Source organism: Solea solea, chromosome 20 (assembly GCF_958295425.1).
Source record: "Solea solea chromosome 20, fSolSol10.1, whole genome shotgun sequence".
NCBI lineage: Eukaryota > Metazoa > Chordata > Actinopteri > Pleuronectiformes > Soleidae > Solea > Solea solea.
In genome coordinates this window covers 23,099,140-23,114,910 of record NC_081153.1, presented here as the reverse complement: position 1 = coordinate 23,114,910, position 15,771 = coordinate 23,099,140, and the positions used below count along the sequence as shown (strand labels likewise).

The 15,771-nt window shown below is 39.9% G+C and overlaps 1 protein-coding gene across 5 annotated transcripts in view; it reads right to left on the bottom strand.

Annotated features, from left to right (window-relative positions):
- The window catches only part of phactr4a (phosphatase and actin regulator 4a), a 48,328-nt gene that overhangs the window by 14,969 nt on the left and 17,588 nt on the right, over positions 1-15,771 (bottom strand). For 2 of the 5 annotated variants that reach the window (XM_058618473.1, XM_058618474.1), the window contains exons 3-6: positions 9,557-9,727; positions 9,397-9,477; positions 8,089-9,294; positions 2,918-3,298 (exon numbers count right to left, since the gene is read on the bottom strand). In XM_058618473.1, the coding sequence (XP_058474456.1) occupies positions 2,918-3,298; positions 8,089-9,294; positions 9,397-9,477; positions 9,557-9,727 (1,839 nt within the window). Of the gene's footprint in view, positions 1-2,917; positions 3,299-8,088; positions 9,295-9,396; positions 9,478-9,556; positions 9,728-13,828; positions 14,064-15,771 lie in introns of those variants that run through there. The other 3 variants (XM_058618472.1, XM_058618471.1, XM_058618476.1) reach the window with 3 other exon arrangements.

Sequence of the window (15,771 nt, the reverse complement as noted above, 5' to 3'; positions counted from 1 at the left end):
AGAGGCTGGTGGTTGTTCCAGAGTAGCAACATGATGGAAAACACCTACAAGACTCCCTTTAGACTCACATTTGGATTTAGGAAAGGGGTATTAAAAGTTTTGAAAATATAGATACAGATTTTGTTTTTGTTAAGAAAAATAAAGCAAATGTTAAATTTTTATTTCCGCGGAATATTAATTCTGGCAGTGTTACTCCAAATATCCTATTATCAACACATAGTGGATGTTCTTCTTTACCATTTTTCCAACACTGATCCTGCAATAAGTCATCTATTGTTCCAGAGTAAATGCAATCAATAACTTTCAAAGACAGTGGTGAGTCTGTTAGTTTTGTATCATTCACAAATGAGTCTTCCTCCATTTTTGTAATCTATACAATAACTACACATGTTAAGCTTACAGCCACACCACAACTATGTCTTGTCTTTTAAATAGGCATGGACCCACACTACCCACATACCATTTAAATCTGAACCTTAGCTGACACCACACAAAGCTGTTTGTTAGACTCTTACTAAGACTGTGACAATGACCTCACTAAGATACACTGTTGCTATGGACCTGCACCCTGCTGCACCAGCTCAACATTAGTTTAATCCTATGTTCAATGGCAACGTAAACACTTCCTGCTGCACTGTAACCATTCAAGGGTCAGTTCAGGTTTTTGTTTGTGTGAGGCACTGACTGCACTTGGAAAAACTCGGATGCAACTCTCACTTGTTGCATCCGAGACATGTCAAAACAGATTTTAGCCACTTCATAAAAAGTTTGTATTATAAAATCTACACCTGCTAAAGTCTATGATATGTTAAAAGTATGTCTGCCACTTTTTAAATGGTATGCGGGCAGTGTGCGTCCAAGCCTATTTAAAAGACGAGACATTGCTGTGGTGTGACTGTAAGCTTACCGTGTGTAGTTGTGTAGATTACAAAAATGGAGGAAGACTCATTTGTGATCAATGATACTCTTTAAAAAACTAAACTAACAGATGTACTGATGTAGAACATTGTGTTTCACCACCATCTTTGGAAGTTATTGATTGCATATTTGCCACTTTTTTGTTAGACACTGAAACTGAAGTGTGTAAACTGTAAACACTCTCTACAGGAAAAATGAGCCATTCTACATCACTGCATTCAGGAATTCAGCTGTCTCAGTCACTAAAATTTTAACACCAGGCAGCAGGAGACTAGTTTCTGCAAACTAAAAACCCAGAGGAGAGTGCAGAGTGAGCAGTTCCAAATTCCTAAATTTCATTTTCCAGTCCCGATAAAGTGGCAAACATGGACTTCAAACAGGCATAGTTCTTATTTGGTGAGCCTTTTGTTAAGTGGCCATATTCTGTAAGATGGGGTGTACATCTTAGTCAGTGCTGTGTCAGTATCTCATACGACCACAATTTAAAAAAAAAAAAAAAAAAAAACAACACTATATACCCTGGGACTCTCCAAATCCTTGATTCAATTTGGTTTTCAGTTTTAAGGTCGATATTCGATTTGATTCTCAATCTTGTTCTCTCTTTTAGCACAGATGGCAGTTTTAGACTTGTCTAGGATCATTGGTTTTATGTCATGATAACTCATTGAATTATCTATTCCTATTTCAATAGTCTACATGGTGTCATGAGTGATATGTCAATCATCATCGTGTTTGCAATGTCCAACACTCAGGCCTTATTGTAAAATTTTCTACCACATAATAAGGTCTCATGTCTGTTATAGCACTAGTTATTGCTTTAGCAGAAGTTGAATTTTGAGGAAGTTTTGCTCCAAATACAACAACAACAATTGTTTTCCCCTCTAGCACACCTGCAGGGGGATGGTTAAATCAATATTCAGTTTACGAGATTGTGACACCCCTAATATACACAACTGTGTTCAATTTCACATTCTCACCTTACACTGCACCTTCACAGAGTGATGAATCATCAAAAACAAATTCTTATAAAATGTTTCATCCAGTACAGTGTTGAGACAAAAGAGAGCCAAAATAAAACATTCCTGCACCATGGCTTAAATTTCATTTTAATAAATAAAACAAAAACACATAATGAGTGTCTATGGTACCCTGAGTGCAAAAGACATCATGGTCGCAAGTTCGACTCCACCCCTGGCTGATTGTACTCAATTCCATTGTAAGTCGCTTTGGATAAAAGCATCTGCTAAATGACATGTAATGTAATGTAATATGCAGGACAGAGCTGTTGGGAAAAGTACACATACTTGCTCTCAGTTGAACTAATTGTATGATTATATTCTATGTATCTCACAGAGACAAATAGATTATCTATGGCTGTTGTGTTGGGCACTGATTGGAGAATTGAGTGCAAATAAGATCCATTAATTAGAACAATATATATTGTAATAAAATTAAATTAAAAAACAAGTTAATTTGGCTGCTGTTACAAATTAATTAAAAGTATCTCTGTAGTTGAGACACTTAAGACTGTTTTGGCTTGTCATTGAAAAGACTTGCAGCAGAAATACAGAGAATAATAATTTAAAGATTATTTAAGAGAGAGAAGATGTTATTTTTAATACAATCTTTTTTTGTCAAAAAATAATCAAGAAATTTAAATGTGTGCACATTTTCATTCCTATCCTGAATTTGTGTTTGTTTTTACTTGTGTAGAGCAACCTGGGGTTATCCATTTATAGGATAACAGTGTGTATATAAAGTCTATAGTGTAACTATGTTCAAATAAATTGAAAAATATGATGATGAATACAGTGTGTTTGAAGTGAAGCAGTAGTGAGCTCTAGCGTTTTAGATCTTGTGAGAATATTTTTCCTCGTTCTTTGATTCAGAACACAGAAAAATACCATAAAAGGCAAAAGCAGCTGTTTGGAGGTAGAAGCAAATTTCAAGCCAGAAATAATTTGCCTCTACCTGCAGGAGCAGACATTAACAAACTCACCGTGCAGTGCGGGGTTGCTGTTGCGGTTGGTGGGTTTGGGTGGTGGCACAGGAGGCTGCTTGGCATGCGGAGGGACAGGAGGCGGCGTGTCAAAATCAGCAGAGGAAGGAGCGGGGATGAAAGGTCGAGGGGCATCGTCGACTATTAGGGAGACGGTCCTGGGTGGTTTGGCCACAGCTACAGGGGCAGACGAGGAGGAGGAAGAAGAGGAGGAGGAGGAGGAGGAGGAGGAGGATGAGGAGGGGGTCGGACTCCTGCCTGACTCGGTGGAAGGAGTGGTGAGGAATTTTGGGGGAAGCAGGGCTTGTTTGGGTTTGGAAGGGTCATGCTGGGAGTCTTGTGTTGAATGATTGTCAGGTGCAAAGCGGGCAACAGCAGACTCTACAAAGGGATCAATAAACATAATACAGGAGAGGTCACAACAGGGATTCTACTGTCACTTTAAAGACACTGCAAAGCAAATGCACAGTTAGTATAGGTACTCCTCAAACGCTGTAATGACATGAAACCTGTCAGCACACTTTTTCAACAATTCCCCCTCTTCATTTGTAAGTACTTGCACCTGGTCTTCACTACTGTCTTTGCCTTACCTAGATGTAAAAACACACAGAAACACTCCGTCACCGTATTTAAAATTCCTACAGATGAGGAAATTGAGTAGAGAAGAACAGTAAGAGGAGCAGACTCCTGCTGTGAGGCTGGTGGAGACAGAGGGAGATGGAGGGCAGGACTGTAGCTAATCCAGCTCTGTTTGTGTAAAGTAAGTCATTAAATTGTGACCAAAGTGGTGAAAATGTTGCGTTTCTACATGTATCTTGAACCGGAGGTTTGATATCAGAGGGTACATTAATATTGTGCACAAACACTGACAAACAGCAACGTTCGCAGAATCGGTAGGTTCTCATTTAAGACCAGAATTGGCGCTTTTCCATTACACAGTTCTAGCTACGGATGGGAATCGAGAACCGGTTTAGTTAGTATGCCTGCTTAATGATTCCACTTATCGGTTCCGCTCATGCAAATGCGTCGTGACGTTGCACACGCGCTACGTTGTTTTGGTTCAGAACACCGACAAGATGGTTACTTGCAACACTTGTAAAGTTTCCATTTTGTCCAAAATGCAGAAACATTTGGCCACACAGCATGCAATTCATTTGCAGGACTGTCGCATGTTCGATACACTTTGATACGCTACTTGCGACGAGTCAAGCAGCAGCAGAGCTAACGGGACGCCATCTGTTATTAATACCGAAGGTAACTTTCAACTCTCCAGACAGAACAGGCCCTGTCTACTGTTAATGTGAGCGCCATTTCATTGTGTAAAACTTTTAATATACGAATAATCTCCATTGTCATTGTCCATCAAATTTAGAAGATGAAGATGACGGCCAGAGTCTGGCTGGCTCAGAGGCTGCAGCAAGTTGCTCTCGTGCACCTGTAGCTACTACGTTCACAGAGGCAGGAAAGAATAAAATGACCGAGGCGAGGATAAACCAATGACACCGAGCAGTCTGTGTTTTTAGTTTTGATGGCACATAATGGCAGTTGGGCTTAAAAAGCCAAACATTTATTTTTGTCTGGAACAATTAATGTGAAAATCAGACAATAAAGAGAGTTAATACAAACAAACAAACTTGTACTCATTCCCTCACCCAATGAAAATCAATAGGAGAATTGATAAGGAAGTGATCAAACTTACCGCACCTTCCACGAAGTCGCAGGAACGCGCATGAATGCTGTGAATGTGTGCACAGGTTTCGAGTGAAAGAGCACGGTCAGGTGATCGCTTCAATTATATCACTTCATTTATGATAATAGCTGCTTATTAAAGTGTAAGTTTGAAGTGTAAAGAGTATGAACTTAACATATTATCTTCAAACCATAACCATCAAAAACCCTGAGTAGAGTAGAGCTGAGTATTGCTAGAACTGTATAATGGAAAAGCACCAAATGTGTGTGTGTAATAGTGCCTTAGGAGAAGTGGACAGAACACATTCCATGGACACAGACTCACAAAAGCAGGTGAACGTCGCTTCTCTACATATTTGTTGAAAAGAGACTTTAATAAAACTGCTTTAACATTTATATTCTGTACAAAATCACTGACGTTGGCGGACAGTGGTCCTTGTTCAAGAGAGAAGACCAGTATGTGTGTGTGAAAGTGTGTTTCACACATACTGCTCCCAGCAATTTGGAACAGAGGATGTTGTCATGATTTTTTACATTATTTGAAACCTAATTCTTAAACACCTGTGGGCTATTTTTAATCATAATCAAATTTGGCATGGTGGTTAGTAACACATTTGTCTGAGGGGTGACAAAGTCAGAAGACATAATTGGTTTTCACTTCACAGGGATTAGAGTCTTCAGAGCTTTATGGTCGAGAGCTTATGAGAGACAGCATGCATTAGATACAGCACGCATCGACCCAGATCAGAGAAGCACAGAATGAATCCTAATGATTAGTTTCGTCCTCTTTTGATCTTGAACTAAGTCCATGTATCAAAGCCTGTTTTCTAACAATCATTTATGCTAAATGCCTTCACAGCACCAGGAGACTTTGGTTTGCAGTTTGAACACCTACTGCTGGTACTTCATTCAGTGTGAGCGCGTGTTGGCTCTCAGTACAATAACTCATGTTGGAACAAACAGGACTGCAATGTTTAATTTTACTAATGAATAAATTGAATCTTGACACCATACAAACTGAAAAATATCAATGCTATTTTTTAATATAGAATAGTATCCTAGTATCCACAATTATTTGTGTTTGAATGTCGTGTGTGTCTGAAAACCCCCAAACGGAAGCTGAGAAAGGACAAGACAGGACAAACTGAGGCAGCCTACTGCATCAACTCCATTTGATCAGCAATGAAAATATGGTGTCAGGTCAGCAGAAGCACAGAAAATAAAACCTTACAATTGAATGATACTCTATGTTTTTGCACATCAGACAGCTTCGATTCCCTGGGTATTAGAATCCAGTTTTCAAGTCTAGTATTGTGATAACCCCTAACTGAACATCACTTTTGTGGCACATTTTAATGACTAATTTCAACATTACCACAGAGTCATTGCTTTAAACAGCTGAGTCAGTACCACAGATAGATGAGCTGAATGTGAAGTTCAGCTCTGTCTACCTGTTTAGTAATCTGTTGGTTAAACAGTGTTCATTTCCCCACATGTCAACGTTCACAAGTTCTTCCCTAAGATCTGTTTATCCTTAGTGCTGCCCATGACTGTGATTGGAATAAATGAATCTAAACAAGCTGGAGCTATGTATTAATCACTTACTATAGCAGGATGATAGAGCTGAACAACAGTATGGAAATAATGCCAGAGTTCCCAGTTTTACTGTGAGCGCATCATCACTATGCTGAATGGTGGAGTCTACAATAATTTATAACAACCATAGCAGCTGTTTTTCCATTCCACAATTCACTTACATTGTTCATTGTTCATCCCATTCATTGATTTGTGACGACCTATTACAATACCAAAATTGTAATAGGGACACATCGGCCAGTAGACTAGCCGGGAATTAAACCCTTGAGGTTACAGCTGAAGGATAATATTAGTCAAACTCTGGTGCGGGGTACAGGTACAGTCTGAACCAACAGTGCCTGGTACCAGGATTTTAGACACTTATTAAAATAATTGACAAAAAGTCTTACTTATTACTTACTTATCCATTTAGTTTGTTATGAAGGTTTCTAGACTTTACACTGTGCTGTTGTGAAAGCTAAAGCAGCAGGGGAGGGTGTATTTGTAACTAATGAAGACTGTGATGTGCGAGACAAGGAGGAGGATAGGGTGGACATTCAACATGCTGCTGTGGCAGAACCAGCCAGGTGAGGGTTAGACTAATGATGAAAATTGATTTTTTTTCTATAATGCAGGTAAGGACATGTCCTCAAAACTTCAGTTTACAGTCGAAAAAGTCTATCTACCAGTGAGATACAGTTGCTAGAAAATTCTTAGAGGTACAGTCTGTAAAATTTAGTACTATTTATTGGTGAAGTTCCATGTTGCAGCCAAATATTCTTCACTTCCAAATATGTCAGAAAACCTACATAGCCTTCACTTAGCATCAAAGGTTAAAAGACGTTTAGTTTGTCCATTGTTGGCTATTGTAAAAACATGGTCCAAAATGGCAGCCAGCAGTCTGCTCCTGATATAAAAAAAAAAAGCTCATTCTTAAAAAACAATTCATACAATCAAGTGATTGTACACTCATAAGTATAATTATTTTAACTTCAATGTATGCCAAATGAAAGTGATTTTCCCTAAATTTTACACACTGGACCTTTAAGATTTAGTGGACTTGTGTTTTCAATGAGAACAAGGCCCCTTGTCTCAAGCTGGTTCTAGGCGGAAGGATCAAGGCATTCAACATGTGGCTGTAATTTCAATTAGCCCGGACTATCCCTTTAACTAATTCATACAAGAGAGCCCCCACCATTTGTCAGTTACCATAACAAACTGGAAATTGTTGTTTAACGTTGTGTTGCTGTGTTCCCTCCTTCTAGTTGGAGGGATGCTCGTGAACCTGTTTAATCCTCTTTTTAAAGAAATGTATGAATTGTATAAATAAAGATGCTATAGAGCTGTGGAGCAACCATTTGCACCTACAAGAAGTATTTTACACCAAATACAATAACTACAGTATGTTATGTAACTTTGAGGGTTTTTGCTTTACAAGTGCAGTGTTGGTGTGTGGAGCTGATACTGCTGCAGGTCAAACACCACACTCTCTCACGTTTACACTGTTGCAATTGTGTCGAGATGACTGGATAGTAAATGACGGCGACAGTGGATGAGTGGCAGTGTGTGCAATATGAATGTGTGAATGGCAAAATTGTAGTGTAAAGCAGCTTTGAGTGGTCAACAAGACTAGAAAACTTTTAAATAATGTGGTGTAATCATCTGATGCTGAAGCCTTCATTATCATAAGTTAGGACAGTTGGAAAAAGTTAGCAAAGTTGGAATTATTTATAATATAAATATCAAGAGTTGCATAACTTTTCCAAATGTAACTGCAGTAGTGATGTTTACATGTGATTCATTGTGGTATGTTTCTAAACTACATGGTGGAGGACAAAGTTCCACTAACTCCACAGACACTTTCTCAAGAATCCTGGCACAGTCACAGATAGACAAATACACTTTACCTGAGCGCTCTCTGAAGTCTGGGGCTGGTTGGTATCTGGGAAGTGTACTCCTCCATTCAGTCTCTGAGGCAGGACGAGTTTTCTTGTTTTCCTCTGAGGAGCTCTTCTGTAGAGGATGCCGCGAGCCTATGTCAGAGACAGGTCTGACAAGAGGCCGCAATTCATCTAGCTTCTCCTTCCTGTCCTTCTCCTCCCTATTTTCCCGCTCGTCTCGCCGTTCTCTTTCATTTCTTTTGACCCACTCATCCCGTCTGTCCCTGTCCTCTCTCCTCTCCCCTTCATCTCGCCTGTCTCTGTCATATCGCCGATCTCTATCATCTCTGTCTGTGCGTGCATCTTTCCTGTCCTTGTCTTCTCTTTCATCTCTCTTTTCCCTCTCAGGGCGCCTATCCCTGTCTTCTCTTCTGTCTCTTTGGTCTCTCCTCTCTCTATCGTCTCGATCCCTCCGTTCTCTCTCCTCACGATCTCTTCTCTCGCTCTCATCCCTATCTCTCCTGTCTCTCTCTTCGCGATCTTTGTGCTCTCTCTCATCCCTTTCTCTCTCTTCACGATCTCTACGTTCCCTTTCATCCTTGTCTCTCTTTTCTCGCTCCTCGCGATCTCTTCGTTCCCTTTCATCGCGATCCCTCCTTTCCCTCTCATCCCTGTCTCGTCGTTCTCTTTCTTCACGATCTTTCCTTTCCCTATTGTCTCGGTCTGACCTTTCGTCCCTCTTCTCGCGGTCATCTCTCCATTCTCGCCTATCTCTGAAATCTCTATCTTCCCTGCGGTCGACTGGCCCATCCTTCTCCCTGTCTTCACGCCAGTCCCGTCTCTCCGTGTCTTCCCGGTCCTTCCTTCCCCTGTCCTCCCTGTCGTCTTTCCCTTCTCTTCTCTCCTCCCTGCGGTATCGATCCTCCTGAGGTGGTCCTCGGGATAAAGATCCTCCCCTCTTATCATCTGACGGCAGACGGCTTCGTCTGTCCACATCCACAGGAAACCGAGAGTGAGAGTCCACATCCAGAGGTGCGCGGTTACTGCGGGAGGCGTCAGATGGTGCTCTAATTCGCCGTTCATCTCCGGGAGCAAGCCTGGGGGGATTCACTTTCATGTCAGACTCCCCTCTAGACACTCGCACCCCAGCTTCAGACACCCTGTCCACATCCATTGGCATAGGGTGCCCATTTTTCACGGGTGGACCTTTGGAGTGGCTCACATTATTGCTCTCTGTACATAAAGACACAAACAATAAAATAAAAGTTGTTACAAAAATGGAGCTCAATTTATTTTTTTAATACTTTTCAAGAAGAAGAAGTAAGGTCTGCATACCATTCTCTGTAATGTCCTTTAGAAGTCCTCTTGCAATCAGCTCTTGGCGACTTTTTCTGACTGAAATCTTTCTTTCCAAAGCTGAAAAAACAAAACAAAACTAAGCAAAGGGTCATTAAACACAAAGGCCAGCGTAAATACTAAGTTTGATACACCATACCTATAGACGTTTCAGTAAACTTCTCACTTGGCTTCTTCTTCCTCCACTTCCAGGGCTTGAAGATCCTCCCCATCTTGGAAAACTTGCCTTTGCGTTTGGTGGGAGGTGTTCCCCCACCAGAGTTAGCTTCTTCGCCCCCTGTTGTGCTGTTTTGCAGGTTGACTTCATCATCTGCATGAACGTGACATAGTGACAAAAAAAGACAATGCTTTTGAACATGTTTTTTTGATTGATGGCAACCAACAGTGCATATAATCGCAAACCATGATTTCATCAAATCATCGATTTTTGTTAATATATGAGTGTAAAATCCGTAATGCATCGCATTTTTCTCTAACACTGTATGTAAAAAATCTCAAATCGTAAAAATAAATTAAGAAAAACCTTTGACACTGTGCTTGGTTGAATCAACTGAATGTTGAAAGCACAGATGCCCAACGTGTGTGTCATTGCATCATCACAAACTGTTGCTATTTTCATTGCAAAGGATTTAGATTTTCTGTTTTTCTTTGGTTTCCAGTGAAATATGTTGTTCCATTATTAGTAAATGCCAGTGAATTAAACAAAATTGCATAGTTAATGATGGGTCTAAAAAAAACATTTTTTAAAACTCATTAAGATGCAATTATATAATGGATTTAGAATTGTTTAAGACTCGTAATCAAATCAAATTGTGTGGTACTTTAAGATTCCCACTCGTATCTCTACAAACGATTATTTCACAAAAAAATGTGCTATGTTTTTTTTTTTTTGTAGAATAGTTTAATCCATCTGTGCCCAGAAAGAGAAAAGCAATCTCCACACATTCTTTCATCAAATACACTTATTTAATAGGCTGTGGTAAATGGACAATATGTCTACAAGAGTGCGCTGCTCATAGATCACTTTGTTCACAGTGCACTGTGATCATGTGAAGTGATAAGGCCCTGCTACATTACACTACTGACACCCACACATATTCTTCAGTTCTTGGTCTATACTTGGGAAATTGCAACCTTACTAAATGGGATTTTTCTGTTTCAATACTGGTATAGTGTCAAGGCACTAAAACAAAGCAATCCATCTTTTTTGAATTCTTTTTTTTAACAGTCGGCTCTCTGACCATATGAGTAGCAGGTCCATACATGGGCCAGGGCTTCAAGTCAATACTGCTGCTTTATTGATGTGTCAAAGTTTGAGACCACACATCCAAACGGTGTCTCAGTTGTCACATTAAAGCTACACAATGAATTGTGGGCAGTTTCTTCTGCTATGATTTACAAGGTGGTGTAAATGAATGTGATTTTTAACATGGCAGTGATACATAAAGGATTATGTGACATTATACCAGGCAAATGCTTCTTAAATGTTCTGAAAAAACTAAGAAAGGAGACAAATAAGCAATTGGAACAGAAACCATGGGTCAAAATTCCCCAGTTGATCTTCGATGACTCAAAAGGTAAAGAAAATGCTTGTAATTTTCAGGTGATGAGTTGTATTGTAGCAGTTACACAACAGTGTTTCAAATACAGGGCATAGAGATAGCATACATAATGTGGCAAAAAACACAGACACCACAGCTCTAAACATTTAGCTGGTGCCAAATGTTGCTGTCATTATAAGTCAAATTTGCTTGGGGTTTGTTGGTCAGCCTATATTCACCTTGCCTGTCATCAGTGTGTAGAGATATGCTTTTCTGCAGGTTCACCACACGTTACACTAAATGTTTTCTCAAGGTCACAGATACATGGAGCCAAGATAGAAATCAGAAAACAAAGCTAAGGCCCTTTTGGGGGTAAAACGTTCCTGTGTATTGAATGGAGATGTGAATGATTAATGCATGAATTTTAAAGCCCATTTGATCAATCAGAGATATAAGAGCTGACAGTGTAACTCTCATTGGTTCTGTCTCTGTTGATTTTGTGTGTGGCTTCCCTCCAGTTTCAATACAATTGGGGGAGATACATGTTTTGAATGTTCTGTCGGCAACCACAGTCAGATCGTCTGCTGCATAAAAGTAGTGTGTCAGGTTGGAAAGACTTTGGGTCAATAACAGTAAATCTTTGTCCAACAGCTTTTGTAAAATCGCTGAACTACAGCTCTTATTTCTTTTTCTTTTTTAATTATAGACTCAGACGCATAAATACTGGAGACATCAATGCTGATCATTCAGTTTGAATAGGGGAATTCAAGTATGCTTGTGCTGTGTGAGGCAGAACTTGAGTAATGTTTTCAAGCATCAGTGCAATTTTCAACTAATCAAATCATGTTAGGCAAATATACCAGCACAGGCAACTACCTAATTAGGCTGGATATGATGTTTATTTGGGAGATCTGATATCAAGTCATAAAGTCCTGAGATTGATCGTTTAATGTATGCCATTTCCTGTTTATGGTGTGAAAATCTTGCAAGACTATACAAATCACATGAGACTATAGCAGTCTTGTCAGCAGTCATGAGCTTTTAGCACCGGTGAAGCTAACAGCTAAGCTAACATCTGAGTCTGCAGATCTGTGAATATTTGCTGGTTTCTTTGCTCCACATAAAGAAATCAATGAAAAGTGAATAATTTTAGTTTGTGGACAAAACAAGACATTCGAGAACATCATCATTTCCAGGTTTGACAAACACTAATCAAAATTTTTCTGCATTTTATGACATTTTTTGGACCAAACGATTACTCGATTAATCGTGCAAATAGATCGATAGATAATTATATTATGAAAATAATTGTCAGTTGCAGCTCTAAAATTTTTATTATCATACAACTGTGCTGTGGAGTTCATATGAAATACAAAAAATAAATAATGTAAATAATTTGGGGTCGCACCAGGTTAAGAGATCAAAGTTTTATACAATTTAAGTAACAACTAAGTAACAACATTCTCAAATGTGATTGAGATGAAGTCTGTATTAGCCAGGCTACTTTTACTGTATACTATTGGCAGGACTAGTGGATGCACTGCTTCAGTAGAAAGGCATCACAGGCCCACAGTGTGAAAAACAAGGGTGTTTGATACACAGCAGATAAGCACAACTGTCAGATGCTGACCAGTGCATTAAGTCATTTCCAAACAAATACATCTTTCTATAATATGTACACTGCTTTGTTTATTTACCGCATGAATTAAAGCTAGGTTATGGACATGTGGGTGTGAAATTCCATGGTAAAATGCAGGCACACAGAGGTCAGTGAACTCTGTGCAGCCGACTGACCCTCACAGATATTACCAACGCTTAACCCAGACACCAGTACAACAGGGAGTGGCTGGGTGGCAGGGAACTGCGGTTACACAGATGTGGTTCTGCTACAACGGAATCCATGTGTGATGTGGTGACCTACAGTAGAGCACAACAATCTGGGAGGGTTGTTTCTCACAAATGTGGAGAATCAAAGACTTAGACCACAAACTAAGTATAGAGAAAGGGGAAAAAACACATACGACACAGATTTACATTAACACACTGGATCTAAGACATTCTATTCTGTAAATGTGCATAATAAAAGCATGAATAAAAGCACTGCTCTGGTCAAGCTGTCCATATGACTCATGGCAGTCACATGATACAGTGACAGGCGCTACACAGAATATTACACCATGGGTAAAAATACATCACATTGAAAGCAAATGTGTAACAGAAAATGTTCTAGTCTTAAACAGAAACCCTACAGTTAAATAATACTAGAAATAATGGCTTACATATTGTTGGGTCAATATTTGCTTTATATTTAAGTGGGTGATATTAGGCTGAGAAGAGCTGGTGGCATGTATACTGGATTCCAACAGCTGCAAGCTGTATTATTAAGAGGAATTACATGTGCAAATGCAACATGTGAGAGCAGAGAGGATCCTTGACGACAAAAACTGGTTCCAGTGTGTTTGAACTGAGCAGACACTCGGGGGCTTTTATGGATCACAGTGCACCTGTGCAACAACAACATGACTTAATAAAGCGACTGAAACTTTAACAGTGCTCCACATGTGGAGAGTTGCTGGTGGTTGGTGACTGCTAACCTCAACACACACACACACACACACACACACACAAGTTTGAGTTTGTATCTTTCACAATCTCCACATTCCATCTACATGCATTCTTCAACACCTGTCTGTGCTTGCCGCCCCCGGTTCCTTTCTGCTTTATAGATACCTGCCAATATACATGTATACAATATAGACACTCTAATGTTGGCCTTCTATTCTACATAATGCTCAACAAGTTGTAAAAACGAGTTAAACATATATGTCCTTGTGTATCATTTACTGCTGAGCCTCTTGCCTCTGACTCACCCGTGTTGTGCTGGGCTGGTTGCTTGGCCACTGTCTCACTGCTAGCACTGTGTCCCATGCTACAGAACAGGTCCCCACTGGCCTGCCCGGGCCCTGCCTCTCCCGAGGCCCGCAGCAGGAGCTGAAAAACCTAAGTCCACCTCGGTCTTCTCCAACTAGCCATCAAGCTCCTGTTACTCAAGACTGTCTTGGCTGCTCAGTCGCGTCTCTACAGGCTTCCCCCTCCCTTCACCCTGTGTTATTTGTTCTCTCCCTCCTATCCTCCCCTCCTTCTTTTGCTTTAAAACACAAGCACACTCACTCAGTTCTTGGTCCCTCCCTTCTTTGAGCTCTGACTTCATAAATAAGGTACGCCACTAAGGTAATCCGGCAGTCTAAGAATGCTTCTCATTCCTGAGAGGAGGAGGAGGATTTTTTTCAGGGGCAAAGTTCGAAGTAAGCAAGCTCTGAGGTTGGACAGGATTGGTCATCAAGCCTTGAGGGATTTGTGATGCAGTGGGGGCCCCCTGCTAGCAACATTTTTCACAGACTGACACATACACTACTCCCCTGAAGGGCAAAGGGGCAGGCCTTTGCAGGGTGAAGTAACCTGAGAAGTGGAAGGTGAGCTGGGGCCAAGATGGAGATCAGAGTCTGAGAAGAGGAAATGACACAGCGGAGGTGTTCAGTGACACCCGAGGGATTGCCTTTTTAAACTGTAAAATACATATAGAAATTATTGAGACTTGTGTAATGTATAAGCTACAATTAGCAGTTTACCTGACAAAAGCTCGCCCTGGTTTACAAATACTCATTACAATGTAATTTGCATGGGATGATTTGCGCCACAATTAGACTGATCAAAATACTTGCAATTCATATCATTGCAATGACAAAAATATATATAATTATTGTTTTAACAACAACAATAATAATAATAATAATAATAATAACAATAATAATAATAATGACTCTTACAGTTTCAATAGGCTTGAGCTCGAACCCTAATATAATAATAATAATAATAATAATAACAACCCTAAGACCCTAAGAAGAAGAAGAAATATTATCATCATTATTGTTATTATTATCATTATCATTATCAACTGGCTTATCCTTCTGTCAAGACTTACGGTGTTATGAGATAGTATAAATATTGTTTCATGAAAAATAATCAATCAATGGCTTTTAATCACAATGAGCAATATTGTATATTGTCCCATCACTAAAAAAAAACGGTCGGCACCGCACTGACACGCAAAATTGTGGACCGATACGCGCCGCAAATCATAGAGTAACGGGCTGACACGCTATCATGCTCAAGGTAGAACCCTGATGTGAACTTCAGTTTCCTCAGAATCAGTCATGTTCTCCATGTCAGGCATCATTAGGGTTGGGAATTACAGCGTACTTTACAATATGACATGATGCAATTTGTGATACATTGTCCACGATACTAATAATATCACAATACAACAATTCTGTGATAATCAATATTGCAAGACAATCATATAGCAATACATCACGATATCTGTCTAACTGACAAGAAAAGAAAGTGTCCATGAAAAGTTAAATGGGCAGGATTTCTCTATTTATTCACAACATGGAGAACAAAGTACATAAAGTCCATGAATTTAATGTGGATGGGGCGTCTCTTAGATTTCTCTGCCATTATCCTGCTGTAAACTCCCTGTTCTTCAGCCAGGCAACTTCTGCCCAAGTTTCTCTCATTCATTTCAGCAGTGCTGCTGTGAGGAGACATCAAATAGCAATGAGTTAAACTGGCAGGGATTGGTTACTTTAGAGTGCCTTCATTTATTTGCCCTGGTGTATCAGTTATCGTATTGCATGAGGAAGGACAACGAAATATCGCCAAATTTTGACACCCCCCCCTAGGCATCAGACTGAGGTACCGTGGACAACCAGCCCGCATTTCCCACTCTGACATCAGAGAGTGAATTAGA